General features: G+C 41.5%; 1 protein-coding gene across 2 annotated transcripts in view; it reads right to left on the bottom strand.

The window, feature by feature from the left end:
* The window catches only part of LARP4B (La ribonucleoprotein 4B), a gene marked incomplete at both ends in the record, with an annotated part of 54500 nt that overhangs the window by 8735 nt on the left and 19979 nt on the right, over positions 1 to 25786 (bottom strand). For both annotated transcript variants that reach the window (XM_079699524.1, XM_079699525.1), the window contains 9 exons: positions 29 to 135; positions 3683 to 3892; positions 3975 to 4028; positions 5224 to 5334; positions 6731 to 6834; positions 9741 to 9877; positions 10844 to 10922; positions 22768 to 22908; positions 23152 to 23290. In XM_079699524.1, the coding sequence (XP_079555650.1) occupies positions 29 to 135; positions 3683 to 3892; positions 3975 to 4028; positions 5224 to 5334; positions 6731 to 6834; positions 9741 to 9877; positions 10844 to 10922; positions 22768 to 22908; positions 23152 to 23290 (1082 nt within the window). The remainder of the gene's footprint in view (positions 1 to 28; positions 136 to 3682; positions 3893 to 3974; positions 4029 to 5223; positions 5335 to 6730; positions 6835 to 9740; positions 9878 to 10843; positions 10923 to 22767; positions 22909 to 23151; positions 23291 to 25786) is intronic.

Here is a 25786-nt window from a genome sequence, read left to right as displayed (position 1 = left end):
GCAGCCTTTCAATCCCTCACGGACTTGCCTGCTCCTTGGAGGGTATTGTCTGAGTGAAGTCAGAGGAGATGCTGCAGGTTTGAAGGTTGGAGACGTGAACCCATTTATAAATCCAGTATTTGGAAATGGCGTTACCTAGATTCGTTAAAAACAAACAGACTTCAGGTTGGTTAACACTGGTCGCTGACGTTCCATGTCCTACTTGGAGTGCTCGCCGTGGAGAAGAGCAGTGGGTAGGACTACTGCTGACGGCCAAGACTCCTTGATCCAGGCTGGGGCCGAGACCTCACAACAGCCCCACGAGGAAGCCACCTCACACATGTGGAGGGAAGCGTCTGCCCCTGCCCCGCCCTGCCCGGTGCTGAGCACAGGCTGAGCACGCGATCCCACACTGTCGTCCCGGTGCCCAGACTGACACCCCCGGTGTGCCGACATCAAGTCAGCAACTCTTCATTCCTGATGACTTTAATAAAATCCATCAAAGCTCTCAATCTTGGGGGTATTTAGGGACCTATTTCACAATCACAGCCTTTGAGAGTGCCCTTTTAGCCTCACCTGCATGCAAGTCTTGCTGAGTATCACGATATTTTCAGTTCATTAACAATTATGTCCCAAGTCACAATTTATGGCGATATACTTCATAAACATATACATATGTCAGAAGAAAATTAAAGAGGATCACAGTGCCCTTAAAAGATACAATCCTAAATATAATCTTAAAACATTAAAAATATTAAGTACAGAATTTTAAAGTATCAACCAACTACTAAAAAATCTAGTCACAACAAAAATAAGATAGAACTTAGTGTTGAAATAGTTCTTTTTTATAAATCATGAAAAGAGTGATCACTCCTATTTTCTGGATTCTGAACATGTGGCTTCAAACAATTTCTGTATAAACAACATTCCCTGATGGATTCAAAGGCATTTAACTCCTTGGCGCCACCCGGTTCCCACCTTACATTTTCACTAAATTGAGAGATACGAATAGGCCACTCCTTGTTTGGGGAAAAGGAAAAGGAAAAGACAAAAAGCCGGCAATTCCTCTTAACTAGAGCTAACCAAAAGCTGTAATAGGATGATTAAAACCAGCTTAGGACCAAAACAAATCATTCCAAATTTTGAAAAAGAAAATGAAAGCAATAAAAGGGAAATGCTGAGGGAGAAAGATGCAGCTAAAACTGTGTTAGGGGACTTCCCTGGTGGTGCAGCGGTTAAGAATCCACCTGCCAATGCAGGGGACAAAGGTTTGAGCCCTGGTCCAGGAAGATCTCACATGCCATGGAGCAACTAAGCCCGTGCACCACAACTACTGAGTCTGTGCTCTAGAGCCCATGAGCCACAACCACTGAGCCTGCGTGCCGCAATTACTGAAGCTCGCACGTCTAGAGCCTGTGCTCCGCAACGAGAAGCCACCACAATGAGAAGCCTGAGCACTGCAACGAAGAGTAGTCCCTGCTCGCCGCAACTAGAGAAAGCCCGAGCACAGCAACGAAGACCCAACACAGCCAAAAATAAATTAAAAAGCAACAAGAAAAAAATCTCCAAAAAACTGTGTTAAGATCTCCAAAGCTCTTCTGAGGAACTACCATATATTCAGAAATACATCTATCACACCAGAACTAGAGTTTGAAGATTGTAAATCATGATAAGAACAATTGAGACGAATCATTTCATACCTGTAATTTTACATATAAAACCCTGGTATTTAAGTAATTTTGCTCAAGAGTTTAAAAATAAATTGGTTGCACAACTTGCTGAGAATTAATAGGCCTCATCTTGTCACTTCTGCTCAAAATGACGCAGTCTGTTTTACAATGGGCCTCCGCGGCCCAGCCAGATCAAAGGAACCAGCCGCACGGCCAGACTACCGCCCAGGAAGCGAGGGCCCCCACTTGGGGCAGGGACAAATACGATTAAGAGAGATTAGAAAAACAAGCACAGCAGTGAGACTCCTTTGGAGGAATCATTCAACCAAGAATTGACGGATGCTATTCCCCTTGAAGATTTCCTTGCTCACGATACATTAACTACATGGCTCTCAGTACACTTCCACGGAACACAGTGAGGATTTCAAAACAGCAGTGTGTTTTCTTACCATAAGGATTCACTCAACAGAGACGGAGCGCTACCTTATGTGTTCACTGCTCTCGTCCCACGCTGGCCCTGGGCTCCTGAGGGCTGTCCCTCCTCCCCATCCATCCTCCCGGCCCTCATGCCTCAGGACACACTCAAGGCCTGGACGGTCTGGCCCTGACAGACCTTACCAACCTCCCCTCCCAGTCCCTGCTTCAGCCTCTGCTTTAGCTCAGAAATACTCAGAGATTCACACAACTGTCGCCTGTCTGACGTGTGCCTTTCCTGGACACGCATCTTGACATTCTGTGCAAAACAGGCACCAGGTACCCAGGTGCACCAATGCTCCCTCCCCAATGCCTGCCCTCTCACCATCAGTGGTCCCGACTCCCCCTGACTTGGCCACAGCCATACCTTCAGGGTTACTCAGTTCCTGCTCTTTGACCACAACCTTCCCCATGGCCCGCCCTCCGCAGAGCAGCCCTGATTCTCACATCCCGCTCCATCAGACTCCTGCAACTGCCAGACATGGCCCGCCAATCACGCTAACATCTACAGCAGCACAGCTGGAGAAAAGTGATGGATCCATTACACATCTATTGAGTCTAACCACAGGCCTTAAACAGGCCAAAATCTGTAAAAATTAATCACTCCAGCCAGCTGTAGGGCTGGTGTGAGAAATAAAGCTTATAAGACAGTACAGGCAGACCTCAGAGATACCGTGGGTTCAGTTCCAGCAACAAAGCAAATGTTGCAATAAAGCAAGTCACACAAATTTTTTGGTTTCCCAGTGAGCATGAAAATTATGTTTACACTATCCTATCATCTAAGTGTACAAAAGTATTATACCTTAAAAAAACAATGTACACACCTTAATGAAAAAATACTTTATTGCTAAAAACTGCTAATCATCCTCTGAGCCTTCAGTGAGTCTAAGATCACTGACGACAGATTACCATGACAAATATAATAATAATGAAAAAGTTTGAAATACTGTGAGAATTACCAAATGTGACACAGAGACACAAAGTAAGCAAATGCTGTTGGAAAAATGGCACCAAAAGACTTGCTCAATACGGGGTTGCCATAACTTGCAATTTGTAAAAAAAAAAAAAAAAAAAAAAAGAAAGAAAGAAAACCAAAAAAACAGAGTATCTGCAAAGCGCAATAAAACGAGGCCTGTCTATATGCCTTCCACTTGTCCTGGATTGTTACAAGCCTATTAAACACCCTTTTCTCCTTCAAACCATGTCCCATTGGATTCCCCTCTGTGCTCAGAAGGACCCCGCTAGCCTACAACTCGTAATCACATTTTGTGTTTTTCTAGGGATTACACAGCTTAGGAAAGGAACTGCTAGACAGGAGGGGAGGCAAACCAGGCAAAAATCGGGATCTCATTATTGGAAAGGTTTTTTAAAATTTACACAGTTCCATATTTATCTCCCAATTAAACTGAAAATCCACCAGAGAACTTGAAGGCCTGTTTTACTATGGCAAACGGCATCCGTATTGGTTTCCCGTTAGAGGAAGATCTTATTCTCCAAAGCACCCAGTGTCTGCCACAGGGTTGTCTGCCATAGAAGCTTCCAGTGAAGCCAGGACTCACCAAGGGCGGATCAAGATAGCTATGTGTCGCTGACCATGTCTGGGGGGCAATCAGGCTGTAGAGAGGAAACTGCTGCTGGGGGCTGTAGACTGGAGGTAAGTAAAACGATGCGGTGTAGCGCTGCTGTGTGTAGAGGCTCATGTCCAGAGGTCTAAAGCCATTCTTTGGCAAAAATGTGTTTATAGCTATTGCCTTCGCTTTTATCCGTGCCTGTTTGAAAACATGTAAGTTTCTGTTAGAACACTTAAGGACGCTGGTTTGCAGATAAAGTATAACCAATGGTCTTGCTTACCTTAATTGGTTTTCCTTGAAAAGTTTTGACTTCTTCTCGCAGATATTTGTAAGCCTGAAGACAAAATCATTCATAACACCATTGTGTTGATTTTATAAATAAGATGAACCTATAATTAATTCAGCACCTCAAATAAGCAATTATATAGTTAAAATATGGTGGACAGGACCTAGCACAGTGATTCTAAACCTTTTTGGGTCACAGATTCCTTAAAAGATCCTGATAAGAGCTATGGAGCCCCTATCCAAAATTCTCATTAATGTAATATTGTCAATTGACTATACATCAATAAAAAAGAAAAAAAGGAAAAAAATTCTCATGAACAGTATTTGTATACAATTTTATAAGTGTTAATAGAAACCATAAAAGCATCCCACAGATCATAGGCTAAGAATCCTTACCTGGGAAAACAACTGATACCAAGGTCCTAGTAATAACCCCAATATGAACTTGGAATTACAGTTTAGGAAATGAAAGGATTAGGATCGCAATATTCAAAAGTCATTATTTGTGAAGCTCCTGATTCTGCTCCAAATTCTCCTACATAACACCGAAGGCTCTGACCCATGTGACTCAGCCTCAGGCCATATTCCCCACACAGGTAAGGGGGGCTTGCACCTGCCCCACAGACCTGCCTTTTCTCACCTCCCATCACCTTGCTCCTCCTAGTCCTTCTTTCCCTTCCATCCAGTTAAGACCCATCTTTCAGATTCTTGCTTCTCTCTTCTGAACCCACAGCAGCCTCACCGTGTTAACGCCTCATACTCTACTACCATTCCTTTACGCAGGCTAGAGTTTCCCCTGCATATGATGCTTCCTTCAAGGGCAGGGAGCCGTCTGAACTCCAAGCCTCTCACAGAGCTTCTCAATGCCTTTTCACGCACCTTGTAATACAAGGTTGCCCAGGGAAAGTTAGAGTTAGGTTCAATTTTCCCAAACACTTTTCCAAATATTAAAACCTTTATCTGTACAGAGATAAGAAAAGAACCAGTTTTCCTAGGCTGCCTGTCTTACATGTCCTTAGAAAATAACGTCTATGCTTTTCACATCGCTACAAAACTGTCTACACACACACCTATTTAGGTTTCTTCAACCTGATTTCCCTGCACCTTATGTTCACACTCAACACCACATGTGATCGTAATCTCCATGCCCACGTTTAGTCCCACTATGTACTGACTGCTAAGTACTGGTAACCTCTGTCCTTTGTGGCAGAACAGGGTGGGGGGTAGGGGGAGAAAGAGCTTACCTGTTGTGCATCTGCTTCTGTTTCAAATGTAATAAACCAATTATCATTATAGGCAAATTCACAGTTAATAAATCTCGGTAAGTTATCTCCTTTAAATAGTGCTTCTACTTCCTACAGGAAACAGAGAGGTTAGAAATTAATTCTCAACTATGCCACTGTTTGTCCTCACCAAAGAAACACGGTGCCCACTCTTAAGGACAGATGCCTAGAAGACAACCCCAGCACACCGAAGTCCAGGGCCCTCTCTCAAGGTGGCTGAGGAGTCCAGTGTGGCTTCCAGAATTAGGATCCCACTGTCACAGGAAATAAAATTCACAACCCACTGACAGCTTTCCTGACTCCTAAGAGACCAGAAACTAAATTAATAGGAAAATACTTTATTTTACCAGTAGCTAATAACTATACAATTTGGAGGCAGAGAAAGGTTATTTAAGAAATCTAAAAATTTGCTGGCCTTTTGCTTCCAGCCAAGATGGACTACATTTACCCTCCCACATGAAATAATTACAAACAAAAGACAAAATATATGAAATAGCATTTTTCAGACAGTGGACCTCGGGCCATGCAGGACAGCAATCCCTGAGAGGGACAGGTACAGACGGGTCCACGAGTGCCTGACTCACATATGGGGCTTCCAGGCTGTGGTGCCAGGAGGGTGGGCACGGGCCCAGCCCAAAGCTGCAGAGCTCAGGGGTTCCCCCCAGGGCTCTGTGTTCAGGAAACAGCAACCTGAAGTGATGAGAGGTTTCCCCTAGAGCTCTCCGGGATCGGGGAGTGTCTCCACTAGCCTGAGTGTAAAACAATCCTAACACAGGACATCAGGTGGAGCTCTCAGGAAGCACTGCCCCAGGGGGAGGCCAGTCTGCTTCCACCAGTTCCAAGTCACTTAACTGAGCCTCAAAACAGAGCTCAAGAACATGTACAGAAAGGAGTACAAAAACACTCCGTACCCAATAAAATAAAATCCAAAATGCCTGGCATTCATTCAAAATTTGCCAGGCGCACAAAGAAACAGAAAAATATGACTTATAATGAAAAGATCAACCAGTCAAATTAAACCCAGAAATGCACCGATACTGGCACGTCGGCTCAAATCAAGCACAGGCCACACTGGTGTTCCCTGCATCCTTCTCATCGTGAAAATTTGTTTTGGAAAGTGATTTAACATAAAAATATGTTCTCTGTCTCAACTTGTTGGTTTACTATTCTTATTTTAAAATGAATAAATATTTAAACCTTTTCTCTTTCTAACTTTTAAATACTGAAGTTACCATAAACTCTCACTACTTTTTTCAGCATGAAATGTGTAATGGAGTCCTGAGACCAAAAAGTTTGAGAAGCACTCTTACAAGTGAATCACACTGTAACTATGAGAGTGTGTAAATCTTGGGGAAAAAGCGTTACTGTACGTATTTTTGCTTTAAAATACATCTTCCAAAAACCACAGAAACAAACAAAAAACCCACCCAAAAAAGTCCAAGTTTCCTTCAGAGGAGAAATGACTTACTTCTACAGGGGTGGATTCAGGTATTTCACGTAATATTACTATGCAACGATTCTGATTTGGCCTTACTTTTTCTCCCTTCTCATCCACTTGGACTAAAGGTAAAGCTGTAAAGAGAAGAGAAATGGATGATACACAAATATTAAAACAAATCAACCATTTGCACTACATCGTGACCTAACGTAGATACTCTAGCGGGACGTGTTAGACTACATCGCCAGACGCATTAAAGAAAGCCGTATACAATGGGAAAACTATCAAAAGTCTTGATAGCTTAACACAAGCTATCAAAAGGTTTTAGACCAATCTTGCACATTACAATTAGGGGCTCTGGGGAGCCCTGTGGGAGCTGTAACAGAGGTAACGCTATGACACAGGTTCTCCACAGCTCAAACAACTCCAAGTTGGTCACAATGCAGGGCTAGAGACTTTCTCTTTCTACAAGTCCCCAAAACAAGACACTTTCCTGTCTCCTTACGACTTAATTTTGAACTCACAGAAGTTGTCAAGCACCCTTCACTCAGTCTTCCCTAACGATGGATCTTACATGACCACAATCCACCATCGAAACAAAGGTCAACACTGCCAGCACGGGGACAGGCCCAACTCAGGTTTCACCAGCTTTTGCCTTATCTCCTTTTGTTAGATTTTGTTTTTTGGTGTCACTCTATGAAATTCTATCACATGCAGACGCAGGTCATAGCACACCAGGATCAAAATCAGGGCTCAGAGCTGTGTACCACCACGAAGACATATATTACCAACATCAGAAATGGAAACATCCCTTAGTACCAAAGCTAACTTTTGGGAAGTAGGATCCGTGAGAAAAGAAAACTCAAGGCCCATGTGGTTTCTGGAGAATCCTACCAAATGTCAAGAAAAAAATAACAATTCTATAGTACAAACTCTTCTGAACTTAAGAAAGTACTTTCCAATTCAACCTATGAAGCCAGCAGTTCTTTGATACCCAAACTAAACAAAGGCATTACACAACAAGAAAACTATAGACCAATATCTCCCATGAACAATAAAAATTCTTACCAAATTTTGCCAAGTTGAATCTAACAATATATAAAGATGGGAATACATAATGAATGACAAGTGGATTTTTCTCAGTAATGCAAGGTTGGTTTACCAAAAGAAATAAGCAATGTAATTCACCATATTAATGGGCTAAAAAACAACAAAAAAAACCCACACAACTATCTCATAGATGCAGAAGCATTTGACAAAATCCAACATTCATTTCTGATAAAAATTCTCAGCTAACTAAGAATAGAAGGGAAACCTCCTCACCTACAAAAAAAACCAACGTCTAGCATCTTTCTTACTAGAAGATGGGCCAAGGCAAGGATGCTGACTCTCCCCACTTCTACTCAACACAGCACTGGAGGCTTAAGCCAGGGCAATAATGCAAGAAATAGAAATTACATGCACCCAGACCGGGTGTAAGAAGGTAACCTTTTCATTCACTTTCATTCAAGCTGAGCTCTATGTAGAAAATCTGATACAATTTCCATAAAAAACTAGAATTGTGAGTTTCAAAAGGTTTAAGTATACAAGATTAATATTCAAAAATAAATTTTATTTCTACATACTAGCACCGAACACCTAGAAATTGAAATAAAAATATTTATGCCCAAATATGAAATACTTAGTTATAAATCTGGTAAGATATGAAACACCTGCACTATGAAAACTGCAAAACATTGCCAAGAGAAAAATTTTTAAGATTTTTCTAAATGAATGGAGAGATATCCTATGTTCATGAATTGGAAAACCCAATATTGTTAAAATGTCAATACTCCCCAAATTGATTTATAGATTTAAGGTAATCCCAGTAAAAATACCAATAGGACCTTTTGAAAAACCAAAATGTCGATTCTAAAATTCACATGGAAATGCCAAGCATTTGGAAGAGCCAAAACAAAGCTGGAGATTTTGCAACTACTCTAAGATGAACTATAAAAGCCAGTACCGGGCTTCCCTGGTGGCGCAGTGGTTGAGAGTCCGCCTGCCGATGCAGGGGACGCGGGTTCGTGCCCCGGTCTGGGAGGATCCCACATGCCGCGGAGTGGCTGGGCCCGTGAGCCATGGCCACTGAGCCTGTGCTCCGGAGCCTGTGCTCCGCAAGAGGAGAGGCCACAGCAGTGAGAGGCCCGCCTACCGCAAAAAAAAAAAAAAAAAAAAAAAGCCAGTACCATCCAGACACTGCAGCAATGGCATCAAAACAGACAAAATAGATCGAGGACAGACATACGACCCAGAGAGAAACCCACACATACAGGGATAAATGATTCTCACAATGGCACAAAGGCAGTGCAGTGGAGAAGCAGAGTGTTTTCAACAAATGGGCTGGAAGAGCAGCACATTCACATGCAAGGGGGTAGAGAGCTCATACCACATACAAAAATCAGCTGACAATAGATCACAGACCTAAAAATGTAAACCCTAAAACTAAAACTTCTAGGAGAAAATCCTTGTGACCCTGAATTAAGCAAAGATTTCTTAGGCACAATATCAAAAGCAAGATCCATAAAAGAAAAAAATTAATAAATTGGACTATATAAAAAAAATGAAAACTCTGCTTTTCAAAAGACATTATTAGAACAAAAAGAGAAGCCACAGACTGGGAGAATGTATTTGCAAATCACATCTCCAATAAGGACAAATACAGATACGTGCATCTCAAATTGCACACAAATACACGCTCCTCAAATCTCACCTGTAATAAAACTAATTAAAAAAAAAAGTGGTGGGGGTGGGGCATCTGAACAGACAGCTCAGAAAGGCAGCACATGAAAAGACTGCCCAGTGTCATCAGGCACTAAAGAAACAGAAATTAAAACTACAATGAGATACCACCGCACACCTGCTAGAAAACCTACAATGGCCCATCTGTGACGCCAGGCCGGGTACCTTAGCACGAATGGCTGTGAATCTAAGCATCACACTGGCAAGAAAAATGCTGTCAAGACCACGTACGATGCAGCCTGGGCTGCAGTCTACTTACATCTCAGCACTTCGACAATCAGGTCCATGTCAGTGCTGAGCTTCTTGATGTGGTCCAGGTTAGCTACCGTGGTGATTGGCACGTACTGATCACTGTCCATCTGCGATATAAGGTACATGTCACTAGCAAGGTTCTCCCTGGAGAAAGAAGACAATCTGTCTTAATTCACAACTTCTTTAAAAGGAAGCTTCACAAGAGGCACGAGTGTGGTACGGTACTGCCCTGGAGTGAGAGCTGAGTTCAAAACCCCCCCTGCGATTTGCCATCTCTATGACCTTACATCGATTTTGTCACAGACATCTGGGGAGGCAGAGAGAGCAAAAGTAAAAGTGTACTGCACTTTATACAATCAAAATTAATGAGCAGGTAAATCTTTTAAAAAATGTATTTATAGCTCATCTTTGTTCTAAAAAGTGTTTGAATAGCTTTTTAAAAATAGAAACACAGGGGCTTCCCTGGTGGCGCAGTGGTTGAGAGTCCGCCTGCCGATGCAGGGGACACGGGTTCGTGCCCCGGTCTCGGAGGATCCCACATGCTGCGGAGCGGCTGGGCCCGTGAGCCATGGCCGCTGAGCCTGCGCGTCCGGAGCCTATGCTCCACAACGGGAGAGGCCACAACAGTGAGAGGCCCGTGTACCGCAAAACAAAACAAAAACAAAAACAAACAAACAAACAAAAATAGAAATACAACTTCTTAAAGTAAGGAAACCCAGCTAAGAGAATGAAAAAGTAAGAAAAATGTGATAAGGTCAAGAAAGGCTGGTGCCCAGGGTGCTTGCAGTTCAGGCTGGAACACTTGTCAGAGGGGCTGTGACTCCAACTCTGGCCTCAACAGTCCTCTGCAGCAGAGGATGGAAAAGCAGTAAAGTGACCAACAGCACGACCCAGGACTAAAACCTGTGAGGCTGACCACCTATGGCCCCACCATCAGAGTCCAAGTCCGTGGGCAGGGGATGGGGGTGGGGGGATCTCGACTTCCTACAGATGGACGTACAGACACAGATGTTAACAGATACTCCTTCTGTATAAAGCATGACATCTGTAGATAGTAGCAGTGCACAACACCTTAGATATGAGATACTAGAAAAACACTACCATCCTCACCTAGACAAGCAGAATTCCAATGTTTTTTTAAGTACTTCCCGGGGGTCTTCCTGGCTTTCTGGTTGAGATTCATTTCCTCCTACAGAGAAGCAATGGAAAAATGGCTTAAAATTTACCAAGCACATGATTCAGTAACAGCAATTCTAATGTTTTCAATATACATAGTAATTTATCTACATAATGTATAGAGAATATAAGAAAAATGATATTTTACAAGGCAATCAGAGGCAAAAAAAACAAAACAAAAAAAACACTGCCCCCCAAACAAAAACACAGTTTCAAAAGATAACCTGAGGGCTTCCCTGGTGGCGCAGTGGTTAGGAATCCACCTGCCAATGCAGGGGACACGGGTTTGATCCCTGATCCGGGAAGATCCCACATGCCGCGGAGCAACTAAGCCCATGCACCACAACTCTAGAGCCCATGAGCCACAACTACTGAGCCTGCGAGCCACAACTACTTAAGTCCAAGCACCTAGGGCCGGTGCTTTTTATTACAAAATAAGTATAAGCTTATTTAATGCTTTGTCTCAATTCAAAAAGGATTTTCAAGTAACCTAGAAGCACATGAGATACTAAACATATAATAAAATATACAGGAAATAATCAAAATAACTAAAAGTTTTTTTGCACACTACTATATAGATTTGCATGGCATAATAATACATGAAGAACTTTCTAACAAGAGACACTTGTATTTTAAAAGTCAAAGTTAAAGACCATCAAAAAAGCAAAGACAAAGTGGGAACACTGATGACAAATAAGGACAGAGAGCTTGTGTGTGTTTTATATAAAGAGCTTTAACAAAATCCATCTCCCACCAGCAAAAAACAAAACAAAACAAACAAAACCAATGGAGCAAATGAGACAAAATCAGAAATGGCCGTTGAAACCACAATCTCATTTCATTCCTTCATCCAGAAAGGCCTCTCCTGAGCACCATTTAAATTCACATTGAACAGATATGTCCTGTCTCTCCTTTAGCTATCTCCTGCATGCTGGGCACTGCTGTGGAACTGCTTACTCAGCCTCAATGAGGCAGTCTCTGCTCTCATTGGGAGGCAATCAATAGTCAAACAAGTCAACAGTAAACAGGTAGAATGTGACACAAAGGAGAAAACCACAGGGCACTGGCAGACCTAATTGTGCAAAAGGAAGAAGACAGGTTACATGAAATTAGCCAGTTACAGGAACAAAGAGAAAAAAGAATGCAGAACAAAGAAGAAAGCCTACGTGACTTGTGACATACCACCAACTGTATTTCTATACACTAACAACAAACTACCCAAAAAAGAAATTAGGGAAACAATCCCATTCACAATTGCATCCAAAAGAATTAACTACCTAGGAATAAATCCAACCAGGGAGGAGAAAGATCTGTAAGCTGAAAACTTTAAGATATTGATGAAAGAAATGAAAGACAAAAAAATGAAAAGATACCCCATGTTCCTGGATTGGAATAATTAATACTGTGAAAATCTCCATGTAAAAATTTCCAAAGCAATCTACAGATTCAATGTAATCAATTCCTATCAAAATTCCAATGGCATTTTTCACATAAATACATCAAACAATCCTAAAATTTGTATGGAACCACAAAGACACTGAATAGCAAAAGCAATCTTGAGAACGAAGAACAAAGGTGGAAGCATCATATTTCCTGATTCAAACTACTTTAAAAAGCTATAGTAATCAAGAAAGTATGGTACTGGCATAAAAACAGACATATAGACCAATGGAACAGAATTGAGAGCCCAGAAATAAACCTGTATATTTATGATCAACTGATTTTCAACAAGGCTGCCAAGAATACTTAAGGGGGAAAGGACAGTCTCTTCAATAAACAGTGTGGGGAAAGCTGATGGCCACATGCAAAAGAATTAAATGGAACCCTTATCTTACATCATATACAAAACCAACTCAAAATGAATTAAAGACTTAAATGTAAGACCTGAAGCCGTAAAACTACAGAAAAACATGTAGGAAAAAATGTCCTACACATCGGTCTTGGCAACAATTTTTTTGGATATGACACCAAAAGCACAGGCAAGAAAAGCAAAAATAAACAAGTGGGACACTACATTCCATTCAAAAGCTTTTGTACAGCCAAGGAAAGCATCAACAAAATGAAAAAGCAACCTACTGAACAGGAGGAAATATTTACAAATCATGTAGCTGATAAAGGGTTAATATCCGAAACATGAGGAACTCACACAACTCAGTAGCAAAAAAAACTCTGATTAAAAAATGGGTAAAAGACCTAAATAAACATTTTTCCAAGGAAGACATACAGATGGCCAAGTGGCACATGAGAAGATGTTCAATATCTCTCATCACTAGGGATGTGCAAGTAAAACCACAATGAGGATCACCTCACACCTGTTAGAATTGTTATCAAAAAAAGGTAACAAATAACGAGTGTTGGCAAGGATGTGAAGAAAAGGGACCCCCTGTGTATTATTGGTGGGAATGTAAATTGGTGTAGCCAATGGAACACTATGGAAAAGTGTGGAGGTTCCTCATAAAATTAAAAATAGCACTCACTACCACATGATCCAGCAATCCCACTACTGGGCATATATACAAAGGAAAGGAAATCAGGATCTCAAAGATATGTCTGCACCTCCATGTTCACTCGAGTATTATTTATGATAGCCAAGACATGGAAACAACCTACGTGTCTACTGATGAATGGATAAAAAAATGTGGTACACACACACACACACACACAATGGAATATTATTCCACAAGAAAGAAGGAAATCCTGCCATTTGCAACAACATGAATGAATCTGGAGAACATTATGCTAAGTGAAATAAGTCAGACAGGACCCCCAAAAAACTACACAATGTCACTTATATGTGGAATCTAAAAAAACTGAACACATGGAACCAGAGGGTAGAACCATGGCTGCCAGGGGCTGGAGGTGGGAAAATGGAAAGATGTTGATCCAAGGGTACAAACTTTCAGTTATAAGATGAATAAGTTCTGGGGATCTAATGTACTGCATGGTGATTATAATAATACTGTACTGTATACTTGAAATTCGCTAAGAGAGTAGATCTTGTGTTCTCGGCATACCAAAAAAAAAAAAAAAAAAAAAGGTAAGTATGTGAAGTGATGGATATCAAACCATCCTGTTGCTGTATACCTTAAGTATAATTAATTTTTACGTGTCAATTATACCTAAATAAAGCTAGAAAAAACTGTAACCTCCCCTGCCATGATTTGTCTTTTCCACTGTGTTTATCACCATTACATTATATAACATGAACTTATTTATTATGTGTATTATGAATAGTCTGTCTCTGCCCGATAAGATGTAAGCACCAGTAGGGTAAAGGCTTTCATCGATCATATTCACTGATGTGTCCTAAGTAAATCTGGCATGTGGTAGGTTTTGAATGAGTACTTTTTTTATTTAAAAAAAATAATAAAGAATAAGTGAAGCAAGTTTTCCAGATGTAGAGCATCGGCTCCTGAGAGATAAAGACACACAACGGTCGTGGGCCTGGGCTCAGGAAGCGGGAAGCAGATGGAAGCCAGCGGGTTCAATGAGTTCAGGGCGTGGGACAGAGTGCACTGGGAGGGTGCTCAGAGGCGCAGGGAACCTCCTGAGGCAGGCGCGTGTTCTATGCACATCACAGGTATGATGGACTCCCTGAGGCCAGGAAAGAACCACTTGAAAGGAAGAAGGGAGCTCACATATCCTGCTCCACAGTGCCTGTTCCACCAGCTGGCCTGGAAGACCTCATGTTCACAAAGCCCCAAACACACTGGCAAGAGGAGAGAAGGGTCTGGCCTCAGAAGTGGGAAATAATGAGCCCCAGACTGAGCACTGCTCCACTCATACCTAACAAATCATAAAACAAGATATGAAAAGATCAATTTGTTTCCAAGTAACTTTGTGGCATCCTGGAATAAGAACCAAAATGTCTATAGAAATATAAAAATATTAAGTACCTAACAAAGTCAAATCCAGTCTAACCAAAAATTACAGTGAGTGTAAAGAAACCTATCCCATACAGATGTTAACATTAACTGACAAAGACACTGTAATGGTTATCCTACCTGTACCTCACGTGCTCCAAAGGTTAGGTAGAAATATGAAAAATATAAAAAAAGACCCAAATAGAATTTGTACAGATGAAAACTACAATGTCTGATATCAAAAATATAGTTTGTGAAATTAACAACCGATCAGATAGTATAGAAGACTAGTGAACTTGAAGATATGAGAAACTTTCCAAAATGAAACAAAAAATAAGATTTTTTTTAAAAAGGACAGAGGATCCCTTCGAGGGGCTTAATGTAGGTATAACCAGAGAGCATGTAGGAGAAGAAATGGCAAGGTGGGGGAGGAGCATTTGAAGAAATTACAGCCAAGATATTCCAAGTTTGATGAAAACATTGATAAATCACAGATCAAGAAGCTCAACAAACCCCAACCACAAGAAACAAGAAGATTACCTTTAAGACTTTAAGATACATCATAATCAAAATACTCAAAACCACTATAATGAGAAAAATCTTAAAAGCAGCAAGATTTTTTTTTTTTTTTTGCGGTACGCGGGCCTCTCACTGTTGTGGCCTCTCCCGTTGCGGAGCACAGGCTCCGGACGCGCAGGCTCAGCGGCCATGGCTCACAGGCCTAGCCACTCCGCAGCATGTGGGATCTTCCCAGACCGGGGCACAAACCCGTGTGCCCTGCATCGGCAGGCGGACTCTCAACCACTGCACCACCAGGCACAGCAAGATTTTAAACAGTGGAACAAAGTTTAAAAAGCAGCAAGAGTTTAAACAGTGGAACAAAGTTAAGGATGATAGAGTTATCAGAAATAATGCAGGTAAAAAGAGAGCACCACAGCATCTTTAAGGCCAAGAGAGGGAGATCAGGATTTACACACAGGAATAAGGAATACCAGAAATGCTAACTGCATGGGTAAGTATGGAAGCTTGCTTTCTTATAAAATACCATTTTCCAGTACAAGAAACCAAGGTTCCTTGGAGAAATGGCTGATTCTAGGACCGGAGCAGCGAGAATGAGAACAAAACAACAACAACAACAACAACAAACCCTTCACTGATGGGGTAGGTCAGATGGAGGAGCCAACTAGAAGAGCTTCCAATGGCCAAAGGTAGAGCATCGGAGCAATCAAATAAAGCAGTGATGATTTTTACACATGGATACAATAACACCCATGAGTCCACACTGATACAAGTCAATGGCTGAACAAATAAATGAGGGAGAAGAGACAAATCCCTATGCATAAGAGTTCCAAGTTATTTATGTAGATTCTCTGCCCTCATGAAGGGGACATTCCTTAAGTGTAGGTTGGGTACAGTCAGTGACTTCCTTCCGAAGAGCACCACATGGAAAGAGGGAGGAAAAAAAGAGTAACTTCACAGTTGAGAAAGCTAATAATAAACCTACTTCAGCCAACTGGTCAAGGTCAACATCAACCATAATAAATCATGCTGATAGTATGTACCCTTAAAATGATGGGATGAAAACTGCTCTTAACCTCTGTGGTATTCCTTCCCTCAAACCCATCATGATGAGAAAAACATCAAATGAATTCCAGTACCATACAAAATAACTGACCAGTACTGCTCAAAACTATCAAGGTTATCAAAAACAAGTAAAGTCTGAGAAACTGTTACAGCCAAGAGGAGCCTTAAGAACACATATCAACTAAATGTAACATGGTGTCCTGGGACAGGAAAAGGACATTAGGTAAAACGTACCAACACTGGTTCAGTAACTGTGGCAAATATATCATACGAATGTGAGATGTTAACAGGAGAAAATGAATGCTGCGTCTATGGGAACTCTCTGTACTCAATCTTCTCAATTTTTCTGTAAGCCTAAAGCTATTCTAAAACAAATAGCAAGGTGAGAGGCTCAAACCTAACCATATCAATTACCGCAGTAAACGTTAATGTTCTAAACGTTTAAGTTAAAGGTAGAGACCATAGGATCTGACTTATGATCCAAATACTGGTTCTTTGATATGAATAAAATTGACAAACCTCTACCCAGATTGACTAGGGGAAGGAGGGGAGAAAAGACATACATTACCAATAACAGGAATGAGTGATGTGACATGACTACAGATTCTACAGATATTAAAAGTATAAACAGAGTATTATGTGCATTCTATGCAATAATTGAAAATTTAGATGAAATGGACAAAGTACATAAGTAAAGACATAAGTAACCAAAGCTTTCTCAAGAAGAAATAAACCTGAGTAGCCCTATATAAGAAAACAAACTGTAGCTGACAACTTTCCCACAATCAATACTCTAGACTCAGATGGCTTCATTCTTCATTTAAGGAAGAAATAAACTCTTCCCAAAAATTTAATAGGAGGGAAAACATCAAAAATACAACTACAGAGCAATATTCCTCATGAACACAAGTGTACAAATTCTAAGCAAAATTATGGCCAGTCTAATCCAACAATATATCAGAAGTGTATTACATCCTGACCCAGTGAGGCTTACCCTAGGAATTTAAGGTTGGTTAAACATTAAAAAAAAAAAATTAATGTAATTCATCTTAACACACTAAAAAAGAAAAAATATTTGGTCATTGCCATAGATGAAGAAAAAAGTATCAAAAACTCCTCTTTAACCATTCCTCTTTAAAAGTCTCAGCAAATCATAACAGAAGGGTACCTGTCAACCGATAAAGGTCATATATGCAGAACTACAACTAACATTATACATGATGGTGAAAGACAATGTTTTCCCCCCTAAGATCAGTCAGATGTTTGCTCTCACCACATCTGTTCACCTTTGTAAGGAAGGACCTTATCCGTGCAACCATGCAAGATAAAGGAATAAAAGGCACCAAATTGGATAGGAAATAAAACTGAATTTATTCACAGATAACACGATAGCCTATATAGAACATCCAACAGAATCTACAAAATAGTTTCTAAAACTAATAAGTGAGCTTAACAAGTTTTCAGGGTATGATATAAATTTATAAAAATTAATTATATTTCTGTCTACTAGTAATAAACAGTTGCAGATTGAATTTTTAAAAACCACTTACAATAGCACCAAAAAATATGAGATACTTAAGGATAAATTGGACAAAAGATGTGAAAAGCCAGTAGGCTGAAAACTGAAAAATACAGTCAAGAGAGATTAAAGAAGATCTGAACAAGTGGAGACATACACCATGTCATGAACATCTAGCCAAGATGTCAATCTTCTCCAACTGATCTACAGAGTCAATGAAATCCCAATAAAAATCTCAGCATTCTATAGAAATTGACTGGCTCATTCTAATTTGCATGGAAATGGAAAGGACCTAGAATAGCCAAAAGAACTCTGAAAAAGAACAAAACTGGAAGGCTAATACTACCTGTTTTTAAGAATTATTTACAGTAAGCAAAACAGCGTGGTTTTGTTGTCCCAAGAGAAGGATGGAGAAGAGACAGTCCAGAGACAAACCGACATACTCAGGGACAAATGATTCTGACAGAGACACAAAGGCAGTGCAGTGGGGAAAGGAGAGTCTTTCTGACGAATGGTACTGGAACAGTTGCATATCTACATGTGAGAAAAAAACAAAAAAGAACTTTGCTTCACACCTCACACCACATACAAAAATTAACTTAAAATGGGCCACAGACCTAAAAAATATAAAATTTAAAACCATACAACTTATAGTAGAAAAGCTTTGCAACCTTGGATTAAATAAGGATTTCGCAGGAAAAACACCAAAAGCAAGATCCACAATTGGACGATATAAAAGATTTTAAACTTTTGCTTTTCAAAAGATACTGTTAGGAGAACAAAAAGACAAGCCACAGACTGGAAGCATGTATTTGCAAGTTACATATCTGGTAAAGACTTGTGTCCAAAGAACTCTCAACTCAATAATAAATCAACCCAGTAAAAAAATGGGCAAAAGACTTGAACAGATCCTTCACCAAAGAAAACATACACACATGAAAAGATGTTTTGCACCGTTAATCATTAGGAAAATACAAAGTAAAACCACAATAAGATTCCACTGCCTACCTTTTAGAATGGCTAACATTAAAAAGACTGTATCAAGTGCTGGTGAGGACGTGGAGCTGCTGGAGCTCTGATCCACTGCAGGTGGGAGCGCAAAGGGTGAAGATAAACCTATGCCTAATAGATGATGCATCTACTCCATTCCTATGTATTTACCCAAGAGAAATGAAAACATATGTACATACAAACCCTTGTTTATAAATGTCCATAGCAGCCTTATTTGTAAGGGCCTCAAACTGGAAACAATCCAAATATTCATCAGCAGGTGAATAGAAAAACAAACTGGTATATGATGGAATGGAATACTATTTGGCAATAAAAACGAAAGGCCCATAAATGTTATTACATGAATGAATCTCAAAATTAGCAAGCAAAAAAAGCCTGAGAAAAAGAGCACAAACTATAAAACTCCATTTACATAAAATTCTAGAAAACCCCAAACTAATCTACAGTGACAGGAAGCAAATGAGTGGTTGGCAGGAGCAGGGAGTGGGCAGGAGGAAGGGCACAGGTAGCTTTGTTATCTTGACTAGGTCATGGTTTTTCATGTGTACACACACCTCATCAAATTCGGGAGAGAAATCAGTGAGGAAGGGAAGAATCAGCAAGTCAATTCTAGAATGCACTGAATACTGTGCTTTAAACTAAGGAAAATAAAACTTATAGAAAGGTTAGGATATTCCAAACATGTGATGTTTATGGTACATCAATTATGCTTCATTAATGCTCTATACCCCAAGGTTGGTAGGTGTGAAATAGCCGTCCAGAAGCTGGGCTGCACGGGGCCACGCAGCCCCGCTAGTCCGAGACCGTGAATGGAAAATGAGACCATTCCACACTGCTATAATTTTTTCTTCAGCCACATCTGTCTATCTGCTCAGGAACAGACACAGAGTAGGTAGAGAATTATATTTAAACAAGATGGAGGCATTTCCTAAGCAACTGTGAAGAAGTTAGATGCAAGGAAGTAACTGAAATGAAGGTCTGTGCAATCCAGGCAGAGTGAGGAGGGAAGCGAGGGTCCAGGTAGGCATGTGACCACAAAGGTCAGTCAGTGCCAACCGAAGCAGCAACCGTGTGGATGAGGTCTTCGTGGGGCCCCTTCAAGGGGAAAATAAACAAATATTTAATGCCAGACACTTCCATGGTGCTTATTACGCATGTCTCATATACAACACCACAGCTGGTGGCAAGAAAGGGAGGGCAGGCTTTCTCAGTCATGTAATCTTCTCTAACCCAAGCATGTCTCTAGACAGTCACACAGGGGCCTGAACATGCTCCACAGGCAGCTGCTCTGCTCAACTGCTGGCAGCCAGTTTGGGGGAGCTATTTCTTTCCACTCAAGCTTTCCCATCCAACTGGCAATAATGAGAGTGTAGCCTACCCCTAAGGTCTGTTGGGGTTTTAAAAATTGTTTGGTCTTTTAGATCAAGGCAGAAACAAAATCGGAGGCAAGCAACTGGTGTCCCATTATCTACAGCCATTTCTATGCTGGTCCACACTCTGGACCCCAAAAGAGAACTGCTCTCTTCCCTTTTCCTTCTTCTGAAAAGCTTTAAATATCCCTTTTACAGAAAGCCAACTCCTTTTGGGTTTGACTCTCAATTTCAACATTAACGCTCCCTCTCTGTACTTTTATTGACGTTTTGCCCTATGGTTAGTTTTCCACTTCTCCTATTTAAATCTGATTTGCCTTTCAGGAACTATTCAGGTCTTACATTCCCTGTGAGGCCTCTGGACCAGAACCTCTCACCTCTGCATCAACAGAAGAGTCAGTTTAAAGGAGAATCAAAGGAAGCAGTGAAAGGCACATTGTTTAGGGAAAGATTTAACAAGCTGAATTTTTAAAAGCACACAAAGCTCTGAACAGGGCGAGGGTGGTCATTGTCGGTACATGTGTGCACAGAGGTATTGGACTAGAAATGGCCTGGGGCTCTGACGGCGTGTTGGGACCACCTAGTGTGCACCCCAGCTCACTCCAGCCCCTCTGGCTCTGGCCTGCTCTCCACTAGGGTGGAGGAGCCACTGCGGGGTCGGGGGGTCTGCATACATTTAGAGGGAATGGAACCAGCTCAAACCCAACCCTCAAGGCTTCTGTTCCAGCACCATGGGCCCCCCCACCCCCACCCCCACCCCCAGCCATGATAGTTACCTGTTTCATCTAATTTCATAGAGACAGAGAAAGTTAAACAAAATGAGAAGACAGAGGAATATGTTTCAAATGAAAGAAAAGGAAAAAACCCTGTAAAAACCCCTAATGAAACAGATAAATAACTTATCAGATAAAAAATTCAAAGCATTAGTAATAAGAATGCTAACTGAACTAGGGAAAGGAATAGATGAACACAGTGAGAATTTTAATGAGAAACTAGGAAATATAAAAAAGAACCAGTCGGAACTGAAGAATACAATACCTGAAATGAGAAAGACCGTACAGGGAATGAAAGCAGACTAGGTGACACAGAAGAACACATAAGTGATCTAGAAGATAGAATAATGGAAATCACCCAATAAGAACAGCAAAGAGAAAAATAAATTTTTAAAAATGAGGATAGTTTGGGACTTCCTTGGTGGCACAGTAGTTAAGAATCCACCTGCCAATGCAGGGGACACGGGTTCGAGCCTTGGTCCAGGAAGATCCCACATGCTGTGGAGCAACTAAGCCTGTGCCCCACAACTACTGAGCCCGCGTGCTCCTCCCCCTCTGCTCACACCGCTTGTGCTCTGCAACAAGAGAAGCCACCACAATGAGAAGCCTGAGCACCACAACGAGTAGCCCCCCCTCGCCGCAGCTAGAGAAAGCCCGCGTGTACCAACGAAGACCCAACACAGCCAAAAAAATAAATGAAATGAAATGAAATGAAATGAAATGAGGATAGTTTAAGGGACCTCTGGGACAACATCAAGCATACTAACAATCATATTATAGGGGTTCCAGAAGGAGGAGAGAGAGAGAAGGGGGTAGAAAATGTGTCTGATGAAATTATGGCTGGAAACTTCCCAAAGCTGAAGAAGTAAACAGATAACCAGGTACAGGAAGCACAGAGGGTCCCAAACAAGATGAACCCAGGGACCCACACCACAACATATCATAGTTAAAATGGTAAAGGTTACAGAGAGAATTCTAAAGACAACAAGAGAAAAACAAAGAGTCACATACAAGGGAACCCCCATAAGGCTATCAGCTGATTTTCCTGCTGAAACTCTGCAGGCCAGAAGGGAGTGACATGATATACTTAAAGGGCTGAAAGGGAAAAACCTGCAACCTAGGATACTCTATCCAGCAAGATTATCCTTTGGAATTGAAGAAGAGATTAAAAAACATCTCAGACAAGCAAAAAACTAAAATAATTCAATACTTAAACCTACACTAAAAGAAATGTTGAAGGGTCTTCTCGAAGTGGAGAAGAACTAAGAATCTATTGGAAAGGGAAAATCCCACTAGGAAAGGCAGACATATAGTAAGGAATGAAGATTACTTAAATAAGGCAGTATGTAGATAAGGATACAAACTGTAAAAGCAACTATAACTACAATACACAGTTAAGGGAGAAACAAGAATATACAAAATGACATCAAAAACAAAATGTGGGGGAGGGGAGTAAAAGAAGAAGGATCTTCTAGAATGTGTTCGAACTTAAATGACTATCAGTCTAAAATAAGTAGATATAGTTATAGGTTAACATATATGAGGAACCCCATGGTAACCAGAAATCAAAAACCTACAATAGATACACAAAAGCTAGAGAGAAAAGAACACAAGCATGACACTAAAGAAATCATCAAACCACAAGGGAAGAAACAAAAAAGAAATGAACAAAGAATTAAAAATGCAACATAAAGAAGCCCATACTCTATACGAAAATGAATTCATAAAACAGCTTTACCCGTCTCGCTATTTTCAGGCGGTGATTCATACTCTGAGTGGTCCAGACCCAAAGTGCTCATGGCTGTCTGGTCTGACTCCTGTAAATCTGACAGTGCAGCATTCTCATGACTTTTGTCACCATCACCATTGGTGTCCAATCCTGTAATTAAGAATTTCACCCCAAAAGGCAGGGTTAGAAGAACAGCCTTCTCTTAAAACAAAACAAAAGACTTATAACCTGCAGTTACCTGACCTTTTTAACTTGACTGTGAGAAACCTCGTTGCTCTCAAATACTGTCACTAACCATGACACAGATCTTAATAAACACTTTCCCAAAGATGAACTACAAGGAAACAAAGCCGAAGCCAAGAGGAAAGATGCCCCTCGCCCCCACCCACTCACCCTCCTGGCCGCGGCCGGGCGTCGCCTCCCAGGCTGCGCTCACACTGCCATCCGCTGCACTACTTGCTTCCAAGTGTAACACAGGAGTCCCCCATACTTTTGCATTAGGGTTTAGCTCTGAAACCTTGGCCGTTGGTACCTAAGAAAAAATGTGATATATTCATTTGTATCCAAATTTCAATCAAATGCAATTTTACTTACTAATTCAGAGTTAAAACACATCCACCTTAGAGAACTTATGCGAAAAAGGCTGAACCTATTTACACATACGTTTAGGATGAAATCAAGTGAAAAAGTAATAAAAGTTGATGTACTCAGAACTCAACTCACCAGTAGATTTTAAGTTCTTACTAAGTAGAAGGCTCTCCAGAAACAGGAATGAAAGAGCCCTTGCCTTCATGGAGATATCTGATCAACTGTGTAACAGATAAATAACTGGTGATCCAATTATCATCTCTGTTCCAGATTCCCAACACAATTCACAGATTTAGAAATCTGAATATCAATGGATAAAATGTTAAAATAAAGCTCGAACACTCACAGAAGTAAAGGCTGCAGAAAATGAAAGTCTGTCGGAGAGGTGCCTGGTGCGGCCACTCTTTGTGCTCATTTCCAGTTACTCGGCCTCCTCGCTGTTCTGGACACACCGGGCCCTTCTGCTTGCCCGGCTCCATTTAACCAGAACACTCCCAGACATCCGCACGGCTGGCTCACGCCTTCACACCCCTTGGGGATTGCTGAGGTCTTCTCTGGCACACCCTACTAAACCCACAACCACCCCTGGATTTTTCCTTTCCTGCTTACAAACCTTGAGTGGCTCCCAAAATCTAAAAGAAAGTTGATGTCCCAGGAACAGCTGCCCCCCCAAACTAACTCCAGTTCTACTGCCATGATTCTTGAGCAAAACCTAGCCAAACGATCTGCCTTTTCCCAGGCACCATAAGTCTTAACACCACTGTGCAGGGGCCAGAGCTTCCAAAGGGAGGGAGACAAGGTTCCAGGTCCCAGAAGCCCCCAGGTAGTGCCAGGCAGGAGCTCCAAACTGGGAGCAGCCTCACTGCATGACCCCAGAGATGCCGTCTCCAAGGTCAGGGGCACCATATGAGCCAAGAAGGAAACAACATGTGGGTTAACAATCCTAAAAAAGAATAAATTCACTCTAGCTGGGGCGATTAAAAGTTTGTAGTGAAAAATGAAATGATTTCTGAAATTGAGCATACAGACTGATGTGGATTAAAACTACAAAATATATTCTGTTCATACCTAGGAGGCGTGGGCAATAAACTTCATGCCCACAAAACCAGGCACCTAAGTGAGGGTCTATCTGGAGTCCTTTTAAGTAAAGTACTGGATAGGGCAAAGAATAGGGTCCCTGTTCTCCTTCAAGAATATCACTCTCAAGAAGCACTTACTCTTCAAGCTCCCTTCTTAAATGACATCTAAACTTCCAGCTCATTTCTGGTCTCTGCTTCGGTACATCCACCCATCTCTCCAACAAATACTTCTGAAATTCTCACTAAGTGCCCGGTACAGCAGGAGGCAATCAGAGTATCATGGGGAACAGGCAGAAACGACTCCTGCCTTGAGCACAGCAACGCAGAAGACGCTCTGCACCTCACAGACACCACTGCCCTTCTCAGCAGTTACACCTTTTCAATCTGTTCTTTTTTTAAACTCACATCTTTATTTTCTTTCCTATTCTAATACTAGCGTAAATCACCTTTTCTGGTTAGACCCAGTCTCGTTCTACCACCCAAAACACACCAAGTTTCCCACCCACGGAACATACTCCCCTGACCTCGTGGACATGCTACACATTCTCCAAATTCCCAACACCAACCCACACTGGTCTTTTCCATTTTTAGCACCATCTGCCGTTGGCTACGCTGCATCACCGACACACATTTTTTAGCTCACTAACACACACACACACACACACACACACACACACACACACACACAGAGATGGTCCTGGGAGCGCCCTGCCTGCAAGCAGCATCCCAGGGCCGCGTGCTCCTCCCCCTCTGCTCGCACCGCAAGGACATGTCCTGTCCTCTCTGCGGCCCGAGGGTTCCCGGACGTCCACCCTGGGCACACTTCACGGCTGACACCTGGCAGTCCTGAGCTCAGCATGGAGCTGCCTGAGAAACATGCAGAAGGAATGAATGTTTAATAAAGTAATAACAGAAAATTCTACTTTCCACTATTTGACAACTTGTGCAAGGTTTTATGCTACAGCTGAATGGAACCCTATCTGTACACACTTTACTACTTCTAAAGCAGTAAATCAAGTATTAGGGACTTACCAGTTTTGAGCAGTTAACCAGTATTCAAGAGGTACTCTGAGGTGTGACATGGGATGCAAGAACGGAGACATGATTAAGGGGGAACAACATGACAGCTAGCACGAGGGCCTGCTGGGTGACAGGCGCACACCACGCACGTACCTGCGTTTAATCCTAACACCCTAGGAGGCAGTGGTCATCACACCCCATTTCACAAGGAAGAAAACCAAGGCAGAGAAAGGTTAAGTAACTTGCCAACAAAAATTATGGTAATTAGAAAACTGTGTTCTAATATCAGGAAAAACAAAACATCTATCAAGAGTTCATTAACTTCATGTAACTCACATGAG

The sequence above is a fragment of the Hyperoodon ampullatus genome, assembly GCF_949752795.1.
Source record: "Hyperoodon ampullatus genome assembly, chromosome: 3".
In the NCBI taxonomy this organism is placed as follows: domain Eukaryota; kingdom Metazoa; phylum Chordata; class Mammalia; order Artiodactyla; family Ziphiidae; genus Hyperoodon; species Hyperoodon ampullatus.
The sequence above is the reverse complement of the archived record's forward strand: the minus strand, read 5'-3'. Positions and strand labels throughout refer to the sequence as shown.